This window comes from Petromyzon marinus, chromosome 28 (assembly GCF_048934315.1).
Source record: "Petromyzon marinus isolate PM22_M1 ecotype Great Lakes invasive population chromosome 28, UKy_Petmar_22M1.pri1.0, whole genome shotgun sequence".
In the NCBI taxonomy this organism is placed as follows: Eukaryota; Metazoa; Chordata; class Hyperoartia; order Petromyzontiformes; family Petromyzontidae; genus Petromyzon; species Petromyzon marinus.
Window position 1 is genome coordinate 349867 of NC_133694.1, and position 21941 is coordinate 371807.

A 21941-nucleotide genomic window follows, 5' to 3' on the forward strand; every position below is an offset into this window, starting at 1 on the left:
TTAAATATAAAATAGTAACATTCCAAATTCATTGATATCAACAGTACATTAAAACCTACTTTAAAACTAATTACATTTATTTCGTGCGACATTTGGGTGTAGTTTTCACTAAATGTTATTTTTAAATTTCTCAAAGGATGATCGCTGTCCGTACGCATCATAGCCGTGTCTGCTGGGCTGCCTCATGCGCACGTGTTTCCCTGCCAGCGAACACAGCAGCTTTTGAGCACAGGGGCCCATAGGGCCAAAAGGCCAAGCGGCCAGCAACAAACAGCACCGTAAGAGTTGTAATAGATAAGAGTGAACATGTTCCTTGAATTGAGCAAGGTTATTCTTGTCAAAACTTGGGAAGGAGATGTTGGGAGGGAATTCCAAAGAGGAGCAGTGTGAGAGAAGAAGGAGAAAGAGAAGTGTTGTGAAGTGCAATTAGGTGACTGAGTGAGTGGGTAAGTGGCGAATTTGTTATTGTGACCTGCAGTGTGGTGGTCAAACACAGTGCAAATGAGACAGTGGCTGGTAGAGCAAGTCCTCAACACGGGTGGAGGAATCAACAATTGATGTTCACAGGAATATTAACCATGGTAGTAGCGATAGAAGAGTAATAAGGAGATGACGGCCCGGCGGTGAGCGAGTTAATCGGCGTCTTTACGTCAACGCTGCAAAACGGCTGCGGCGCAGCCTGGCGTGACATGATCCTGCTGGTGGCTCCCAGCTGGAGCGCGCCGTGTTTAATGCGCGCTGCGCGTGCCGTGCCTCGTGCACCCGGTCAGGGACGTTCGTCGAGGCTCCTCTGTGCTCCGTGACAACTATGGGACGCCGAGCGCTTGACCTTCTTGATGACATGATGGCTATTCCGATATTTATGACCCCGTTTGGATTGTAAAAATAAAATTGCAGCACCAGAGGGTGTTGCTTGCATTGCCCCTGGCATCTGTGAATGTTGGGAATGGCTGATTTAAATGGATACTAAATTTACGTCTCCTGGGTCAAATAATTTAACGTAATTTTTTATTTGCTTTAAATTCGTTCAATTCTCACATGTCATTGCCACGCAACTCCTCACACGTGTCTACGATGGTTCGCATCACCATTGAGAACTTTCTGCTGAACCGTGCGCTGCAGAGGTCAAGGTGTTCGTGGTATTCCTGTGCCTACAAACCGATCATCTTGTATACTGCCTTGCCTGTAAACATCTAGCAGTTCACCAGCATTGGTTCAAGCAAGCCTGACTCTGCCGATTAGACACAATGTCCAGACCGGGACAGTTTGCTCGAGTTGAACCAACTCCGCTTAAATTATGCACTTCCAGAAGGCCGTGCAGCTGATGAGATGTGCAAAAAAAGCGCTTTTGTATTAATGGGGTGGCACGGATATGTGAAGGATGTGTATTGTCTGCTTAGTGATTTGATCAGCATGTATGTTATGTGGCCAGCTTGATGGTTATTGATGCGAGATTCTGGCATTGTCACTACGCTGGTTTGGAAGTGAGCGTATCGAGATTTCCCCAGCGTTTAATTGAAGCGACCTGCACCACCGCAATCCTTCCGATGGCCCCGTAGCCACTCGGTGGTGCAGAGAGCTTCTGAACGCCTCTCAACTCGATTGGCTCTGGTGGATGCACGCAGCGTTCTGGCCGCGCGGCTCCGTGCGTGGCTTCGAGAGCGAGCGAGTGCGTTTGGTGTGAAAATAAGAGATGAGGAACAAACATCAAACGGTCTTGTCAAAATGAGGTCTTGCTGCCACGTTAAGGCAATGTTTACCCAAAGTAAATAGCGGCGCTTACAGTATGAGGGGCAGCTGTGGGACGTGTGCTCGTTGCTCACAATGCCATCTGTTGTGTGCCACGTAAAGGCCCTGTGATATGTTTCCAACAGTAATAGTAGTGGACGTGACACCTGATCAAAACTAATCTTTTTGTTTGTGTACACATCCTTCCTGCAAGGCGTGTTTACTTTGCTCATATCAGGGAATCATTGTGAATAATAGTGTATGCGCAACACTTTTTTTTATATGTGGCTGTGAAAGCCGAACAAAATTGCTGGGTTATTAATGCGTTTCGCGATGTGCAATTAGCTCAGCAGGGACTGCTGTGAAGCAAGATAGGGGGTGGCATTGGTGTGCATTTTCGGAATATCTTGAAGTGGATTTACAAAAACACCCTTTAACACAAACAACGTACGGAGATGACGACTTTGGTTGTTAGTTTATTCCACTCAGACATAAAATAATGGTTGCGCGACGAGTTGGCGATGTCAGCATGTGGAGATGATGATGGGAATGGTGTCGCTGTTGTGTTAAATGTGGATTTGTTTTGTCTCGTTTACAGCCATTCTCAATCCCAAGCAGCCCAAAGAGCCACCAAAGACCTTCAGCTTCGACTACTCGTACTGGTCTCACACCACGGTGTGTTCCTCTGCATGCCTCTTCTCATCATTATCACAATGTGGTATTTGCGCCGTTAAAATGGCGCAGGGCTGTCGTGAAGGTACTACGTTTCACAGGCCTATATAATCTGGCAGTAGGGGAGCAATGTTGCCACTGTGGGTGCCCTTTCAAATGTGAGGTAAGATGGGATGGAAGTTGCTTCTCGCACGCGAAGCGCTCTGAGACGCAGCAGCGTAAAGAGGGGCGGTTGCATCAAATGCAAATCGCTGCCGTTACTGTGATAATGATTGTGCCGTTTGCCGTGTCGTTCCCTCTCCACGTGTGATGCATGCCGGGCCTTCTATACGCAGCCGGACGACTCGCACTTCGCGTCGCAGGAGCAGGTGTACAATGACATCGGGGAGGAGATGTTGGAGCACGCCTTCGAGGGGTACAATGTGTGCATCTTCGCATATGGGCAGACGGGCGCCGGGAAGTCCTACACCATGATGGGCAAGCAGGAGAAGGGGCAGGAGGGCATCATCCCGCAGGTGAGATCTCGCTTCGGGCTGTGACACTTGCCCTTCTTCAACGCATCGGCAGGGTTAACGGCCTAGTAATTACACTGAATGCGGCCTTAACACGAACATTTCACAGCCGATATTATCGTCCGGAAATTCTTTTTGCGTTGGACCGCGTAAAGATCTGACCAAATTTGTGTATTTTAAGACGCCTACGCCACCTAACAAATAAAATGTTTGGTTATGGGAGGAAACCAGAGATTCTGAGGAAACCCATACAGAACTGGGGGAGAGAATACAAACTCCATACAAATACAAAGGCAAAGATCCCCCGTGTAGTCCCTAACGGGGTGTAGGGGCAAGTGCTGTTAACTGGTTGTAGCAGCCCCTATGAAAGCTGGCACGGCACACGAGGTGATGGGTGGCCAGCGCCACGCCCACTCACATATTCACAAAATACATTAATATGCTCAAATACTCGCATACTCACTCTGCAGAAAACAGGAAAACATACAAAGTCCACATATAAATGCGCCCGAGTCGGGAATTTAACCCAAATTATTCTTGCTGTGAGGCACGAGTGCCACCACTGCGCCACCACGCTGCGTTGTCTCTCGCGTGCAGCTTTGTGAAGACCTCTTCCTCCGCATAAACGACAATGGGAACACGGACATGGCCTACTCTGTGGAGGTGAGCACAGCGCCCCCCCCCTACACCCACCCCTACCCCCCGCGCCACCCACCACGCCGCCCTCAGCAGTCGCACCTGTGCAGGTGAGGCTCATAGCTGCCAGATTAGCTCATTGCTCTGAGCTGCAGCTGACAGCTGGGATTCACCCGCAGGGCAACCGCATCTTTTCCTCGTGAGGTCGCAGGAACGATGGCGTGAAACATAAACACTGACGTCCCGCATACCAGACGCACGAGACGTCAAGAGTTAGATCGTGACTTACGTGAAGTGCTTCTCTTTTTATTTTAACTTTTTTTATCTATGAAAACCTGACCTAGTCTCAAGACTAATTTTTAGCAGGGTCCTGACAAGTTTTTGCAGTTGAGGATTAATTTGCAGTTTGTATTCCCAATTGAGCAATTTTCAGGTATTTTTTCAGTATTGGGAAGTTTTGGGCAATACCTGTTACATTGTATGATTTTAGTTATGGGAGAAAACCAGAGGAAACCCGTACAGAACACGGGGAGAACATACAGACTCCAAAGCGAAAAGGCACCTATGTTGAAAATCGAACCCAGGAACTTTTTACTGTGAGGCAAGAGTATTACTACTGCGCCACCCTGCCGGCCTTATATGTCATTAATTTGGTGTTTCTTTCGGCTGAGTGGCACGACACTGTTTTTTTATATTTCCATTCGTTGGAATAGAGGGATTTAAATGAATGCTGACAAAACGATGTGAAATGAAACGCGAGCACTGAGCTCGCAATCACTGGGCGGGCTCAAGCATCGATTAAAGTGGACTTTTGCACTCGTGATACAGGTATCAATTATATTTTAAAATCGATGATTTACCAATTATTTCAATGGTATGCAAATGTGCCTTTAGGGCTATGAACTAGACAGAACAATCAAGGCAGAACAATTTGATGGCAACTGTAAACAAGACGGCATAAACGAGATATTGCATGATTTGAAGTGCGGTATGGGCTAGCGGTAGCTCGTTCCCGCTTGTCGCAGCGGATTGTAGTATTAATTCGGCAGGCCACTCTGGTTAATACTGTGCTGTTGTAGTAACCATCAAATATTGCGTGCATTCTGCTTCACGGTGGACGTTAAAGATCCCGTGACGTCTTTCAAAGAATAGGCCTTTGCGTGCCAGCGTTGTGGCCTAAATTTACCAAGTTGGAAAAGTTACAAATTACTTAATTGGGAAACGCATAGCAATCATCACCCGCCTTTTTAAAAAATTGAGCAAGACCCTCCTGAAAAAGAGTCTTGAGACTTAAAGAAGCTGTTTCTGGGTAAACAATAATTTGTAACCCCCGAATTGCGACAATTCATTAAACCGCAGGGCGGACGTGGGCAGGTGGCGTGAATCGTTACACGTTGGCGGTTACTGTGGCGGAGGCTGTGCACCCCCCCCCCCCCCCCCCCCCGTGGCGTACATCTCACGGGCCGGGCTCATAGATAGTGGAGCCTGCGATGCAGTTTGGCTGTCCTTGCCAGGTTGTTACTTTTTTCTCAGCCTTGGTGCGATGCGTACGGCTATGAGATCTCAACTTGGTTGTAAGCTCCCTTGTCAACACAATCAAATTCACATATTCAGTCATATTAATGTTTCAGTGTGCAATCAATAAATCTATATGGCATCACATTATTTTTATTGTCTCATGATGACAGTCATGGAAAGCTGTTTTGGCATTTAAAACATTTGACTGCTGATTTTGGGTCTAATAATATTAATACATAATTGAATACATTTGGTTGGATGAGGGTTTTAGGCTAGTTACAAGTTTAAAGGATTTCAAGTCACGCCAGTCCTTTTTGACCCATGCAAGTAACCCTCAACAGCGCAACTTCAACTCTGATGAAGCTTGGAAAGCCAAATGGAGCTCACAACAACAACTGCCATTCACCACTCAGTGGCGCTTGAGCCATGCTCGGTGTACTTTGGTGTGTTTTTTTTTATTTGCCAAAATGACAATTTCATTGACTGTCAAAACATTCTCCTCGGTTCTCAATATTTTGTGACAACACGTGCAGTGTCGCTAGGCATTGACGGTATCATTATCTCCAGCCATGATCTATCCACTGCTGGATGAAGGCTCTCGGAATGCCATCCCCATCTCAGTCTCGATGCGACAATCCGTCTCGCTTGCTTAGCTTAGGCCACAAGCAACCGACGGACAACCGTTGAGATGCATGCGTACGTTCAGGCACTGGGCCGCACTCGCTGTTTACGGTGACGCCGAGTTCGCGACGGTGGTGCCATCTCAGGAGAAGGCAGCGGGTGGTTGGGCGGGAGGGGCCACTGCCGCGTGTGACGATGCCGCGCTGCCGCCCGCAGGTGAGCTACATGGAGATCTACTGCGAGCGCGTGCGCGACCTGCTCAACCCCAAGAACAAGGGCAACCTGCGCGTGCGGGAACACCCGCTGCTCGGGCCCTATGTGGAGGACCTGTCAAAGCTGGCTGTTACCTCCTACACGGACATTGCTGACCTCATGGACTCCGGCAACAAGGCCAGGTCGGGCATGCACGGGCACGGGGCGTGACTATGGCCCGCATCCCTTGGCCCAGGCCCAGGCTTGAGCCGATGTGGCCAGCGGAGAAGGCGGCATGGCATCCATGTTAGGTGCAGGTCACACGTGTTTGTATCTCCGTACACGTGGTATCATCGAGGGTATGTAGGGGCAGCTTCTCCACAATCCCTCTACAGAAAAACGTCACGATACGAACCAGATTAAATAATGAAATAACGTGAGCAGAATTAATTAAAGGCGTTTAAAGGTCATCACTTAAACGATTTGCGTTTGTGTGACTATCCATGCCGAATTAATCTGGAATGACAGATATGAATTAATGAATGGCGTGTTATGTGCCGGGTGGGAAGGCTGGGTTCGACGGGGGGGCGGGGACTGAACATGGCGTCTGCCTCCCCTGCAGAACTGTCGCCGCCACCAACATGAACGAGACCAGTAGCCGTTCGCATGCCGTCTTCACCATCATCTTCACGCAGAAGCGGCACGACGTGGAGACCGACCTGTGCACCGAGAAGGTGAGAGCCCACGCAAGGCTGCACCCATGAGCAATTGCACCCACGCACGGCTCTAGAGACAAAGATCCTTCCGTGCATCACTTTTAACTTGAGTGAACGCCTGTTAACGAGCACACAGCGAAGATACAGCCAACACAACTGCCGTTTACCACTAAGTGATGTGATCATGGCGCCTGTACCAGGCCAGGTGCACACTGGAACACGCGCAAATTTGCGTGAGCGTCTACATTTGTGTTCGTTTGTGCGTGTTCACACGCGTGTTTGCTTATAAGTTTTCTTGAGTGTGTCAATTTGCATGTCCACGTATACGTGCACGTCTTGGTTTTTATAGGCATGTGCTCTTATGTGTCTGTGCATATTTTTGGATGCTGTGCGCGTGTTTTATTTTGTGGCTTCTGTTCTACACGGCGCCGCGAGCGATGATTTTGTTTCATGTGCGCAGGTCAGCAAGATCAGCCTGGTGGACCTGGCGGGGAGTGAGCGGGCCGACTCCACGGGAGCCAAGGGAACTCGGCTCAAGGTGAGAGAGACCCCGGCCCCTGCGTGTTCCTGCCCTTCTCGGCACACGGCGCCTCCTGCACCGCCTGCCTGGTAGCTCAACCTTCTACAGTGCTCATCTTAGGCAGGGTGGTGGCGGTGGCAGCAGAGTGGTAACACTCATGCCTCACAGCAAGGAGGCCCTGGGGACGATTTCCTACTGGGGTGCCTTTGTGGGGTTTGTACGTTCTGCCCCTGTTCTGCCTGGGTTGCCTTTGGGCTTCACGGTTTTCTCCCAGAGCTAAACTTATACATACAATGTAACTCGTATTGGCCAAACATCCCACTGCTGAACGATGACCTGTACATTACTTAGATGGCATTACACACAGCAACAACATGGTTCCCTCCTGTGCAAACTTGACAGGACCCTCCTGAAAAAGAGTCCTGAGATTTCTGGGTAAAAAAGTCTTGAAATAATAATTATAAATAATAATCAGCAAGCCCACAGTGCAAGTGTTCGTGGTTGTCTCGTGTTTCTGCTCACCCGTCCGATGCCTTGCCGCACACAGGAAGGCGCAAACATTAACAAGTCTCTCACCACGCTGGGCAAGGTGATCTCCGCCCTGGCCGAAGTGGTGAGTGAGGAGCTTCTTTGATGCCGATCAGGCCTGCGCTTGCCAGGCTAAGGTTTCGTGCGTTGTTGCCACCGATGTTGCTACTGCCTTCTCTGGTAAATGCTGCGGGCATCTTCAAACAACAATGTGCCCTCTGCTTCACAGCAGACCGTAACAATCCCCCGACGTCATTTGAAACGAGTCGGCCATTGTGTGCTGGCGATTCGGTCCAAATTTGAAAAATGACACCGCAAATTCCTCGATTGAGGGTTACATATAGCAACATCGCCCCCTACTCAGAAGACTCGCGTGATCGTGCTTTATCACAATAATAATGAAGATAATTCTGATAAAACCAGCTTTGGGGCAGCACTCATCCATCTCTAGTGGTGCCTGTCGGTCCGTGGTAGAAATTCCAAATGGCTATGGTGGATAGTTTCCAGTGTTCCTATAGACAACCATTGTTCACTTCCCCTAAAGTGGTAATCTTTTTATCAATCATGCAATGGATGACAAGCAGAAAGGATCCCAAGTGGGATTTTCTTTTAAGACAGCGGTTTAAAAACGTTTTGGAATGGTGGCCCCCCAAATCAAGACGACTGATGTACCATCCCCCCCTCTCCACTTGCCCAATAAACACAACTCAGCCACATTACACAGGGAGATCACATGTCCACACCTCTAGTGTTGTGCATTAGTGTGTTTTGTGTTGGTAAGGCCTGTGTTCCAAGTTGTGTTTTCATATTTTTGTCACCAAGGTGCTCACCTTCAATACGCACATGCATATTTTCTCTTGCACAGAATCTATGCCGCAGTCTAAAGACTATCGGGGAGCAATGCCCCACGTTTTCCGAACCAATGCTCTAACACAATACCACCCAACCAAAGCTTTATTTTCATCTTACTCCTCTCTCAACAGACCCATCCCTGTATTTTTTTACCTTGTTATTGTGTGCTGGGTTTTTTTGTATGAATGACATTTGTGCGATGACGTTTTTAATGTTTACCAGTGAATTAAAACATGTACACCTGGCCCTCAAAAGGAATGGATACTCTGACCATACCATCCGCCAAGCTGTTTCTCCCTCCATACAGAAACAACCACTTGATACTTCGGTCAAAACCATCACACTACCATATATAGCAGGCGTTACTAAAAGATTTCCAAAATTCTAAACAAAGACAAGATCCAGGTCCGGTTCAATACAGTACACAAAATTCGTGATCTGATCCCATCCGTGTAGGATGTCATTCCTGACTTACAGTACCCCAGGGTTTACAAATTGAGTTGTACCTGCGGTGATTGCTATATCGGGGAGACAAAGCGACATGTCTCTGACCGAATTCGTGAGCACAAATCAGATTTGAAACACGGCAGAACGAATTCTTCTGCTGTAGCTGATCACTGTTACAACACTGTGGGTGATCACGATATAATTTTCTCCGATACCAAGGTTCTTTGCAAACCCACGGATTTTTATCAGAGATTTGTTCACGAGGCAATTCAGATCTATAAACACAGACACAATTTCAACCGAGAAGATGGTTTCAAATTAAGCAACCATTGGAAAGATGTTCTAAATCGAACCAAACATTAAACTAATTTTCAATAGTACAGTATATTTTTCAAGTAGTGGTACCCCAAACTTTCGCAGCTCTTAAAAATTCCCTTTTCACACCATCAATAGGTAAACTCCCCCTCGCCAACCGGCATGTTCACCCGCATGTACACCACCTCTACACCGTTCATCATGCTAAGTCGGCCAATCAAATGCTAATTTTTATGCAAATTCCTTTGTCAAGGTACCTTGTTTCCTTGCACACAGCTTAAAGGTCGCGGTCTGAGCGTGGCTTTGTTTCACTCCAGCGCTGTCCTCGAGACAGTCTGGTCCCTTCACCTGATGAAGGCCGCTTGTGTTGTGGCCGAAACGTCGTGATTTTTGTTGTTTTATTTTTTACCTACGTGATTCTACCGAATAGAACCAAAGAGTATGGATCCTTGCATTCACGAAAGCTTTAAATCTAGAAGTTTTTAATGTTGGTGCCTCGGTGGTGTTTGGAGGCTGCTCTTGCTGTCACCGCCCAGATGAATTGATGAACTGAGTAACTGGCTTTTGTGTTTTTGCTTGCTTCACACACGGCCTCCCTCGCTTAGGATTCTGGACCAATCAAGGTACCACAAAGCCCTGCCTGCCAGTCCGCAGACCTGTCCTGTTTGTTTATCTTTTAACGGTCAGCGATCGAAATGTAAATGTAGAATTCCCCGTATGAATCTCTTACGTCTTGCCGCTCACGACCGCTGCCGGTTCCTCTCTACGGAGACACCGCAGAGTAGAGATAGGAGGGGGGACCCCTTCTGAGAAGCGCCGGTACGGAGCACCATTACGTTGACCCCACTGGTCACGTTAACATTCTGATGGCGATGAGATTTTGTACCAACCAACTGCAGTGATAATTTTTGAGTAAGCAAATATACTTATTTTGACACAGTTATTGCATTCCGCACCTTGACTTAATCTGGAAACGCTTGCTTGAACTTTTTTTAATGCTTGTCATTCTCAGTGTTCATTGGAAGTGCCTGAGGCTCAGAGAGAGAAACTAAGGCACGCAACATCCTAAAATTAGCAATGAATTCAAGTAGACAAGATAATCCACGTTATTTTAAAAGATAAACACATATGGAGTTCTTCTCTGAAGAATGCTGCCGATTGGAGGAACGCATGCTAATGCCGCGGTCGTACGTTTGAGGTGGTCACATGATGATGTCCTGTTTTACATGGTGTCGCTTGGCTGCTCGTGTTGATTTATCTTCGCCGATGCTTATTTTGCCACAGCAAAGCAAGAAAAAGAAAAAGATGGACTTCATCCCTTACCGGGACTCAGTGCTCACCTGGCTTTTGAGAGAGAACCTGGGTGAGTGGGGCGCGTTCGTAAGACGCTTCTTCTCGCCACACCGTTGCCACAAGCACGCTTCATTGCCTCGGGCGGCAGGGTAGTGGTGCAGAGTTGACACTTGTACCCCACAGCAAGAAGGGCCTGGATTTGATTCCTGTTTCGGGCGTCCTTTCTGTCTGGCATTCATGTTTTCCCCCTGTCCGGCATGAGTTTCCTCCCACAGCTACAATACCGTATAATTTTAATGGCATTGGCCAAATATCCCAATGCAAAAAAATACCTTCAAATTACTCAATTGGGATCACACATAGCAGCAACATCACTCTCTACTGCAAACACATGGCAGGACCGACCTGATAAAGTTTCTTGAGACTCAGTGAGGCTTTCCTGGGTAAAGAAGCTGAACGACAATATCAGTAACAATCTGTATCTGACTCCCTGGCTGTACATTAAACCCCGAGAATGAGACGCGGTTGCTAATAAATGTATGATAAAAAAAAATTGGTTTTACTCAATTGATCCTTTGCGCAGGAGGGAATTCCCGCACGGCCATGGTGGCAGCGCTCAGCCCGGCCGACATCAACTACGACGAGACGCTCAGCACATTGAGGTAGCGGCAGCGCGGCCCAGCTGTGCCCCCTCCTCCCTTCGTGCCACCAAATGCGTCCCATCGACCGGCCCCGAGGCAGTGGGGGAGGCTGCCCCGAGCCGGACGCGGAGCACTGGGCTGGGTAGCTTGCTGCTCCCCCCATGCCGGCACCGCTTCCATGCACTGAGCGGTCGCGAGTCGACGAGAGGGGTCAGGAGTTCGTGCCAGACCTTATCTGGCTCCATTTTTACGAGGGTGTCTGTGGCTCTGAAGGAGGAGGTGGCTTCTCCTTTGAGAAACTAGCGAGTAGCAATTGACCACTCGTCTATGATGACAGTTTGGGGCCATGATTTGATTCACGTGCAGTCACAGTTGGATACAGTTGAGATTTGCTCAACGTCCGTTGTAATTGCAGAATCTTTATTGACCACAGGTGTTAACGACCCTAGTCAAATGCAATGAAGATGAATTGTAACACATTGTTTTTTTATATACACGAATCTATACATATATCTTGAATGTAAGATTTAATTTTCATCAATGAAACAACGCCAAATAGTAATGCAGCATCTGTCCATGTAACCCCGTTAGTTTTGCTCAATTAAACGTCTTTTGTTTAGAGTCCACATTCTTGCTTTCCCTTAAGGAGTGACGTTGAGTGAGTTGGTCCGCTAAACTTCTCAACCCACTGCTGCCCTACCTCGTCACACCATCCTTGATGTTTTTTGGCCACTCATCATTTTGGGCCTTTGGGCCTGTGCTCATAAATTGCATAAAAACAACAACACCACTCCTCCCCACTGAGGCTTCTCTAATGGGAAAGTGGGAACGAAGCGGAGGTGACAGTGAACGCCGGCACCCTTGCGTGTGCGCAGGTACGCAGACCGAGCCAAGCAGATCAAGTGCAATGCGGTGATCAACGAGGATCCTAACGCGCGACTCATCCGCGAGCTCAAGGAGGAGGTGGCGCGGCTCAAGGAGCTGCTGCTGTCCCAGGGCCTAGGCGACATCGTCGACCGTGAGTGGCTTCTCGCCTGCGTTCCGCAACGCGCCAACACTCGCTCGTTAAAACCCCAGCGATGGTGCCAATGGCACCGGCTTGAAAATCCCTTACTACTGTCTTCCGTGGAGAGACTATCCCCGCCATAGAAATGTGGACTTTCCACTATTGGCAGAATTAACCAAGGTGACCTGCCGGATGCGAACTGCAAAGGTGGTGAACGCCCTCGGCTGGGCCTCGTGGCTATCCCATAATGATAAGCGTGGTGCAGTGACCCAACGTGGCCCCTCTTTATTTACCCAACAATAAAGGCAGAAGATGATGATGTGAGAGCCGGGGGGGCGGGTGGCCGGGAGGGGGGGGTTGGCATATTTCAGTTAGTCTCCTTGGCACTTGTGCGTGCAATGCCACGAGATATAATCTCGCACGCGGCGCCGTGTCTGGCGTCTGCTCTGCACCGTCATTTATCACCCCCCCTCTTTCACCGTGCGTGTCGCAACATGGAAACAATTTGAGGAATAAGAACAATTTTAGAAAATCATTCATTGCACTGAGGTTGAGGCGACAAATTGCGCTGAGCTTTATTGTAGTTCACGATCGAACATTGCTTCCGATTCACGAAATATGCGCACATTATTAATTGTATTTATTACTTTTCTAATGTAAATGTGGTGCACATGTACAGAGCCAGCTTGCGGTCATAAACCGGCCTTAATCGATTGTGAATCTGTTCTGTTTGTCTCTTCAGCTGTTGTATACCGTAACAGTTCGCAAACTCCATTCGTTGGATTCCATTCCGGTCAAGCATCCACACCCACTCACCCATCTGCATTTGCAAGCACTGCATGTGGCATATCTGTGTGAAAGGAGGACTGGCTGTAACTAAAAACTGGACCGCGCTAGTTCGTGAAGACCAGAGCTTTCAGAAGCTCTGATCTGCTTTGTCTTTCCCCTCTGTCAGAGAGAGGTGGGGGTTCATTGTGACCACCCCCAATGCAACTAACTTATTACTGAACTGTCATTATTTTCACCTGCATGGTGTGAACAGCAGGCGTCTCTCACAGATGTACTTTATTTAGGGCTGCGTTCCAGATGTATGGGTGTGGTGGTGTGCAGATCATTTGTTTGGTTGGGCAGTGGTGTGGGTTGTCGGTTGATGCAGCAAGTGATGCTGTGGTGCGCTGGGTCGTGTGGTGGTGTGTTGGTAGTTAGTCGTGTGCTGGGTGATGTGCAGGTGGCGCGGTGGTGTGCGGTTGTTGCCTTGACTTTCTGACTGTGCCCTCTCTGTCCTCTCCGTCTCATGCCGCCCCTCAGTTGACCCCGAGTGCGCGTACATTGGAAGCGGACCCAAATGTGTGTATCGCCGGCTTCCCCCCCAAACCCGCTTCCCCATTGCCTCGTTCACACCGCCTCACGGCCTAGTTCGGTGGTTTGCCAACACGGGCCCTCGCAGACCCGGTCCACGCATGGCTCCTCGCGCCCGCCAAACCTAGCGCATCCCGTACGCCCGTTGGGCATCAGGCGGCATGTGGCCCGGATGCGGAGAGCTGCGGCGTGTCGGATCGCGGTGGTTTGGTTGGAGAGCCCCTGACCCAGGCCCGAGTTTGTGACACACGTGCGTGTGGCCTGCTTTGACTCCCCACTTACCACCTGCTGTCCCTACACCCTTCTCGCCCTGTTCTGGTTCAAGGTTTGCTCCCTGTGCACGGCCATCAGCTCGCGTTGTTGTTGAACTGGCACTAATGTTGCAGTAAATGTTGCTTGAAATCGCACTCATGGTGGATAAGCTCTCGCGCGGGGTGTTATGCCGCCACGTTATTGTTTGCCTTTCATGTTTGCCCAACTGTTACCCCTTAACTCCTCTGGCTCTTTGTTTGATTTTTGCCATAAAACAAGCAGCTGATGTAACTTTGGATACGCTTAAAGAACCAAAACCCCATCCGGTTTTCACAAATTATAAGAACTTTTATAGGCTATCCAAATCCACAAGCCGACTTCCTGTGTGCTAGTAATCATTGTTGATTAATGTGAGAATCCCTTAGACTCACATTAACTCATCGTGTGAAAGTAATGCCAATGTACTCAACCCACATTTAAAAATTTTGATTGCTTTTATTTACTCTGCAGTTAAAATCATATTTTTACAAACTCCTTTCTCACGTACTTTTTTTTCTTCTCCCTTCCTTTTTTCCTCCCCTCCCATTTTTTCCTTTTCTCCGCCCTCCCTCATCCCGTCTCCACCCCCCCCCAACCCGGACCGAGGCAGACATGAAAGACGTTGAGAACAATAACACCGAGGGGCAGGTGGCGGGCGACGCGGGCGACGCTAGCGCCGCCGACAGTGACCGCCCTGATGCTCTCTCCCCAGCCACGACTGCCCTCGCCTCCTTGGCCGCCTCCACCAATTCCCCGCTCATGCTGTGCGGGCAGTTGGGCATCGGCGGGCCCGGTCTCGTCAACATCGCCAACGCCGCCGCGGTGACGGCCGCCACCCTGCAGGAGCGCATCATGTCTGCGCCGGGCAGCGAGGAGGCCATCGAGAGGCTAAAGGTGAGCGAGTACGCGGCGCACGCGGTGCCCGCGGCCTCCGCCGTCCGGGAGATGGCGGTGGCGTGGCCGGATCGCAAGTTTGCGGCGCCACGGGTGAGCTGTAGGCTGGCGTGTCGTTTTGGTTTGACGGAAGCGTCCCCGTGTTTGAGTTCCGGTCGCATTGTCTCCCCGCCCATTTGAGCGATGGGCCGGTGCCCCTTGTCTCCATGAGCCAGTGGAAATTCCACATTACCATGGTGAACGTCGGCTCCTCAATAGGACGACCGATGTTGACTTCCACAAGGCATTTATCATCAATTGATTTGTCTTGAGAGGTTGAGTTGAGCCAAATTCTCTCACTTTAGCCACACCTGGACAGGTGTTGTCTTCTTATCGGCAGGGGATGCATCGTGTATGGAGCATTACACCACCTCCTACACCTCAACTCAGTCTGTGGCACCACCTTCACTGCCACCACGGGAGATGCGTTTGGTCGCTGAGCTCTGATGGAGCCGTTTTACACTTCCTTCCCCACCGGCTTGTTTTGTTCTTCACAGGAAACGGAGAAGATCATCGCTGAGCTGAACGTGACTTGGGAAGAAAAACTAAAACGGACGGAGGCTATCAAGAGCGAGAGGTGCGTGCTCTTCGCTGCTTGCCTGCGTGTTAGGACTCCTGTTTCCCAGTGACAAGGCTACCATGAAGTAGACTTGTGTGTGCACTGTCCTGATCCTGAAAGGCAATATAATCATCACATACCTGTTAACCCCTTATCAGTGCCTACCTTATTACAGACATTATTGGTCACCCTGTGCCCTTTATAAATCTCAACGTTCATTCTACAAAGTCACATCACAAGGGAGAAATACAAACAAATAGACAAAAACTATTTTTGCCCGTATTGAAACAGCTGTACGCTGTATGGACCTGAAAACTCAATTTCCCTATACAAGAATATGGGTAAACTGAATGGGTTGACAGATATGTCATCACAATAACAATTAAGTTAATTTGGTATTTTCTCCATTCTTATCATGCAAGGGTGTCTGTGGTAGTTACAGTCGGGGGCGATGTTGCTTTGTGTTATCCAAATTTAATAGTTTGCAGGTAATTTAAAAAACTTGACAAATTTGGACTACGACGCTGACATACAATGGCCTACTTAGTTCAAATGGCCTACTTAGTTCAAACATCATGTAGAATTGTATGGTTAATACGCAACGCAGTAATAACCAGGACGGCCTGCTAGATTCGAACAGCGAACCTCTATAACAAGCGGGGGATGCGTGTCCAGGGGACTATGTAAATGTAATGTTGTTGTCGTGGTTGGTGTTATGCGATTGTTTCAACTTCGGTTTACGGCTCCAGGGAGGCCCTGCTAGCGGAGATGGGGGTGGCTATCCGCGAGGACGGTGGCACGCTCGGAGTCTTCTCTCCCAAGAAGGTGATTCCTTCGTTCTGCACTAAGTTCCATGGTCACGGGGCTACCGTTACGTTGCAATAACTGCCGTGGAGTTTAGATTATCGCGCTACGCCTTCTGCTGCATTGCTTTTGGTGCTGCTGGTTTCATTGGTTGACTTTGCACATTTGTGTGAGTGAGTTTCAATTGGTACTGTTTTGCCTTCGACATTATTAGTTGCTGGAGACGTTTGTTTTGTGACAGTGTGCCACGTCGCAGGAGGGAATACCGCTTGCATTAACAAAAGCCTGCAGCGGTGTTGCGATGCACTGTGCTTCAATGTTTGTGTTGCGCAATTGTATGCTTTCTGTCAATTAACTTTTAACTAATCTCACATTTATTTTTCGTTTCATCCCAATTTTCTCTTGTAACCCTCCTAATGCTGAAAATGCTTGCAAATCCATGTGCCAAACAAACCAAACTACCTGTGACAGCTTTTCACTGGGAGACCGTGCCAGCTGTTTACGGACCCCGTTGGGGTATTTTCCCCTAAAAAGGTTGGTTGCTAAAGCGATTTTTGTTAGTGTGCTGAAGGTTTACTTGTAAAATGTTCCTCTTGCTTAACCCTTTGTGAGCATCAATCTGTCCTTTTTCCCTCAGATCTGCAAACTAGATTATTTACCCCCAATGCTGAGCTCTGTGTTCCCTTCCTGCCTAGGGGCCCTGGTACTGACAGCAGCACACTGTTGGTGAGCGTGTGCTCGCCAGCACTGTGCATTTGGTCTGCAATGGACAATGAGTCCGGCCAGAGTTGTACAATTGAGTCTGACTCCTTTCCGTGCGAGCAGCACCTGCCAAGGTCACAGTGGCATCATTTGGAACCCGCTTCTCAAGAGAATCATCGAGCTCAAAATCCCATCCGTTGTTATTTGATTTGTATCTCAATCTGGTGCAGCCTTATTATGAAGGCCCCATTTTTATATCCATTATTGTATATGCAGAACATAAACATGAAATGGATACATATGACAAAATACTGTCTGCAAGGCTTGTAGCAAGGGAGTGTGGTAAAGGGGAACTATTTGGACTGTAATGTCATCAATCAGGGTCATTGTCTGACCTCTCCTGTTACTCAGCCGACTGTTGAATGCTTCCCGGAGTAGACAACGCAAAGTGGAGAACTGACCCGAACCAACTAATGCCACGTACCAGGGCCCTGAATTCTTGAGAGGAAGGCACTTTCACAAGAGGTGTCTTTAAGCCTTCCCCACTCCCATGATGGAGCCCTCTCTCCTCGATATGTCTGAGTGTCACCTCTAACTTGCGTGCCGTGCAGTGCTCTGGTGTTCCCTTTGGCATGCACAACCACATCAGCCACAACCTCCTTTGTGGCAATTTAATGCATAGCATGCCAGGAGCCCTATGTGTCACTGCGAGTCAATGCCATGTCAGTTGCAGAATGTCACTCGTGACTCTTATTTAAACCCAACGCGGTGTGTAAATGATAAGAAACCTATTGCACCAGAACATGGAGCGCAGGCCGGAAACAGACGGTGGCCTAAACAACAATGCAGCCACACGTTTAATTCTTGAGCTGGTGGTTTGGTTAAGGCTGACAGAATTGTACGTGCAATGCGGTGATCAGATGACATACATGATGGGAGTTGTGCCTGTGTTGACTATGTATAAATGTTTTAAACATTGTTTATGCAGAGTATACATAAACTTTCTGTAAACGATGAGAGCATTGTACATGCAATGTCGTGATCACATGACACGCAGGATGGGAGTTGTGCCTTCCTGCTGTGTGAGCAGCGCACCTCTGTGTGTTGTTAAAGCTCCATAATCGATAGACCGATGGGATGGGGGTGGCCTTGTCAGAATCGTAAACTAGCTCTGCGACCGCGGTGCTTGGTAAAGAGGCGCAGGGGAGCGTAGAGACAGACAACGCTGCGCGTACTGACACTGACGCCGCCGCCACTGCCGCCGTGCCCTGTTCCTCCAACACCCGCCCGGCAGACCCCACATCTCGTGAACCTTAACGAGGACCCGCTGATGTCAGAGTGCCTCCTGTACTACATTAAAGACGGGATCACAAGGTGAGTGCGGAATTTCAGAGTGCTACTATCATAATCGTTAATAAAGCGATCGGTTAATTTCCTCCATGGACATATTAAGCAATTGGCGGGACCCCGGGGTCCCATCACTGCCCCGGGGTGGGAAAAACCGCGTAGCGACACGAGTCTTGCCTTACCGACAACAAAACTAGTGTCAATCGATTGGCCTCGTCGAGAGCTACTCAGGGCACTAAGTTTCGTAAAAAGGTGAAAAATTACATAAACACGTTAAATTCACTGCCTGGGGGGCGGGCTCGCCTTGGCAAAGAAGCTGAGGATCGATGGCTGACCGGAGGGCGTTGTCGCCACGCGCGACTGTGGCGGACGCCCGGGCTTGCGTTTGGCCGGTGGGGTGGCGCCCATCGTGTTGATCGCCGGCTGCTGGCGCTTGTTGGCGTGAGTCTGGGCGGGCGGCGCGTTGCTGTCGGGATCACGAGTGGGCGGACTGAAAAATAATAATTATTGACCTGATTTTTGCGGGACCCTGGGGTCCCACCAAATGATTCACATGTTTGTGGATGGCAATGAAACCGTCACGGTATCTGTGCATGCATATAACTCATTCATAGTTGATTTTCAGGTTAGGCCACGTAATGCTCTGGTCAAATTTGCATCAACAAAAAAGTTTTGTTTTTGATCCCAGAAGTGACATCACTAATACGATGTCACTTGCACGCTCGGCACCAAATGTGGTGTCGCGCACGACTTCCTGCATCTCGTGCCGGAGTCGCCGAGATTCACGGTGGGGAAACCGATAATGCGGGTACCCGCGCGGGGCTGTGCGCGTGCGCAGGGTGGGCCGCGACAGCGCCGAGAACCGGCAGGACATCGTGCTGAGCGGGCCCAATATCCGCGAGGAGCACTGCATCTTCCGCAGCGAGACCAAGAACACGGGTGAAGGTGAGCCGCTCCGATCACTCGCGGTCGCTGTGGTGTGCACGGGATGCTGAGGATGGTGGCCGTGATATAGATGGTGTTGAAGGTGGTGGCGGTCATGTTGATCATGATGATGATGGTGGTGATGGTGATTATTGATTTTGATGGCGGTGGCCGCGGTGACGATGTTGGTGGTGGTGGCCGCGGTGATGTTGACGATGATGGTGGTGGCCGTGTTGATGGTGACGATGTTTGTGGTTCTCCCGTTGCAGTGGTAGTGACGATGGAGCCGTATGAGGGCGCGGAGACGTACGTCAATGGGAAGAATGTCACTGAGCCCATGGTGCTGCGCTCGGGTGAGCCTGAGATTTTTCAATCAGGAATCTATAGTTCTGATTTTGGAGAAAATAAAGCAATGGTTGTTTTTGTTATTGATTGCGGATCAACAAACCATGACAGAGGTGACACACTGCGTGTTATGTTTGCACTCGAGAGGAGACTGATCCACCAACCCTTGTCGGTAAAGTGCTGGATTGCAGCCTTGTGCCACCATTCCATCCTCGATGAACTCAGGAATGATCTTTGAATTTTAAACTCATTTTGGGCAGCATGGTGGCACAGTGGTGATGTTCATGCCTCACAAGTCAGAAGGTTCAGGGTTCGATTCCTGACTGGGGTGCCTCTCTGTGTGGAGTTTGTTTTCTCTCTAGTTTTCCCTCATAGATAAAAATAAAACCACACAGTGTAACTGGTATTGGCTAAAGATTCGGATACCTGAAATTTACCTGCAAAATACTCAATTGGTTTCACAATTGTCTTGAAGCGGTGAAGCTTTCCTGGGTGAACTCAGCGTAATAACAATAACAACAATGTTGTTGTTGCTGCTGCTACAGGAACTCGGCTGATCTTGGGCAAGAGCCATGTGTTCCGCTTCAACCACCCGGAGCAGGCACGCGCCGAGAGGGAGCGCACCCCTTCAGCCGAGACGCCGTGTGAGCCCGTTGATTGGTCGTTTGCCCAGCGCGAGCTCCTGGAGAAGCAGGGCATCGACATGAAGCAGGAGATGGAGAAGCGGTGAGTGCTAATTTGCGGGCAAGTCAGCAGCCGTTGTCCTATGGATAGACTTGCCCCTGCCATAGGGATGTACAATTGCCACTTTTGGCTTGGCTGTAGATGACAAACGACAACCAGTGCCTTGCGATGCTCATTTGTGCAGGAAATCGGTGTTGTTCGTGGCTGCCGGAAGTGAACCGTGAACCTCGACGCGAGTGCCCAAAGAGAGCGCACCGGTGCACTGAGCCGTTGGGCCACTTGCATGAGCGTTACCACCTTGGTGCCACGTGTTCCTGACACAGCCACTGCAGGGCAGTTGTCAGGGCCGATGCTGCTGTGGTTTAAGAGTGTTTCACACTGACGCAGGGCGGGTGTCAGGGCCGATGTCCCATTGGTTTAAGAGTGTTTCACACTGACGCAGGGCAGGTCCCAGCGCTAATGCCGCTGTGCTGTTTTGCACGCTGCTGTGTCCAGGCTGCAGGAGATGGAGCTTCAGTACAAGCGGGAGAAGGAGGAGGCTGATCTTCTCTTGGAGCAGCAAAGACTTGTGAGTGCCCACCTTTTTTTTTATACAATGCACGCGTGTTTGGATGTGTATATGTGTGTGTGGGTGTGGATGGGGAGCAGTGGTGGAGTGCTTGGCACACTGCGCTCCAATCCCAAGTGCCTGGGTTCAGTTCCGGCCCATGGAATTCCATTAGTGGCATGTGGTATCTGAATCTGACTGTTTAAAATGAGTACCTGGTACAGTTGTATGAACATCAGCCCTAGGCAAAGTCAGCCAGGTGTGATATCGGCCACACCACCCTATCTGTGTGTGCCGTGCTGGCCTTCATCGGAACACTGTATCAGTGCATGCACGACTATTCTACAAGGCGCTATGTAAGTGGTGTGTGTGAATTACGCTAAATTAAAACCAACCGTAGTACTTAGTTTAAAAAAAATATGTATATGAAAATGCAAAACCTGAGCCACCACAACAAACCTCCGCACATTTTTATTGAAGGCGACGCATGTGTGCTGAGACAATTTTTCCCTCGCAGATTTTAATGGAATGTCACTGACCAAATCCTGTGCTTGCTTTCATAACCTGCTAAGTCTGAGTTGCGTGGTGCATTGCCCTGCGAGTGCGTGGACGGGTTACGCTCTTGGTGCTTGCGTCTCATTGCTTGCGGTGTCTGTAAGTGAGCCGGCGGTGCTGTCAATTTGCGATGAGCACACGGCCTAACAAGGCACTTGGCATTCACAATCTGTCCACTTCCACTTGCCCTGCTTGATTTTTACTCATTTTGCCAATTATGTTGGCAGTGAATGAGCCGGTGACAGCCTGATGTCTTGTTTTCATGGTCAGTGGAAAATGTGCCGACTTGGTTGCTAGACCACTCGGCTGCCCAAATGGACCGTGGTGACACTGCGCCAAGACCCTGGTGCTGGCACTGTGCTGGTGGAGCCCAGTTTCCATTGCCTGTGGAAACGGCCTCACTGGCTAAAATAAAGCAAGACGTTTCTGGGTTCGACTCCCTGCTCTGCATGGGTTTTCTCTACGTTCTCTGGTTTCATTCCATAGCTAAAATAATACAGTGTAGCTGGTCGCGGGCAAACATCCCAATGCTGAAAAAGAACCTGCAAATTACTTAAATGGGATTACACATAGCAACCTCCGAAAAAGTCTTGAAATTCCTGGATAAACAAGCTTAATAGCAAGAATACCAGTAAACTTAGCAGTTTTAACATTTTATACGAAGTACAAAATGTGTTAAATTAGTATATTATTA

At 49.2% G+C, this 21941-nt stretch overlaps 1 protein-coding gene across 11 annotated transcripts in view; it reads left to right on the forward strand.

The window, feature by feature from the left end:
- Window positions 1–21941, forward strand: part of LOC116946841 (kinesin-like protein KIF1A) — a 115438-nt gene that overhangs the window by 52070 nt on the left and 41427 nt on the right. For 6 of the 11 annotated variants that reach the window (XM_076070214.1, XM_076070217.1, XM_076070215.1 and 3 more), the window contains exons 3-22: window positions 2327–2403; window positions 2736–2915; window positions 3510–3575; window positions 5904–6082; window positions 6502–6613; window positions 7056–7133; window positions 7663–7728; window positions 9863–9880; window positions 10542–10620; window positions 11134–11212; window positions 12067–12209; window positions 13506–13544; window positions 14458–14741; window positions 15278–15357; window positions 16089–16164; window positions 18140–18219; window positions 19031–19137; window positions 19386–19469; window positions 20007–20187; window positions 20641–20713. In XM_076070214.1, the coding sequence (XP_075926329.1) occupies window positions 2327–2403; window positions 2736–2915; window positions 3510–3575; window positions 5904–6082; window positions 6502–6613; window positions 7056–7133; window positions 7663–7728; window positions 9863–9880; window positions 10542–10620; window positions 11134–11212; window positions 12067–12209; window positions 13506–13544; window positions 14458–14741; window positions 15278–15357; window positions 16089–16164; window positions 18140–18219; window positions 19031–19137; window positions 19386–19469; window positions 20007–20187; window positions 20641–20713 (2081 nt within the window). The remainder of the gene's footprint in view (window positions 1–2326; window positions 2404–2735; window positions 2916–3509; window positions 3576–5903; window positions 6083–6501; window positions 6614–7055; window positions 7134–7662; window positions 7729–9862; window positions 9881–10541; window positions 10621–11133; window positions 11213–12066; window positions 12210–13505; window positions 13545–14457; window positions 14742–15277; window positions 15358–16088; window positions 16165–18139; window positions 18220–19030; window positions 19138–19385; window positions 19470–20006; window positions 20188–20640; window positions 20714–21941) is intronic. The other 5 variants (XM_076070220.1, XM_076070223.1, XM_076070219.1 and 2 more) reach the window with 4 other exon arrangements.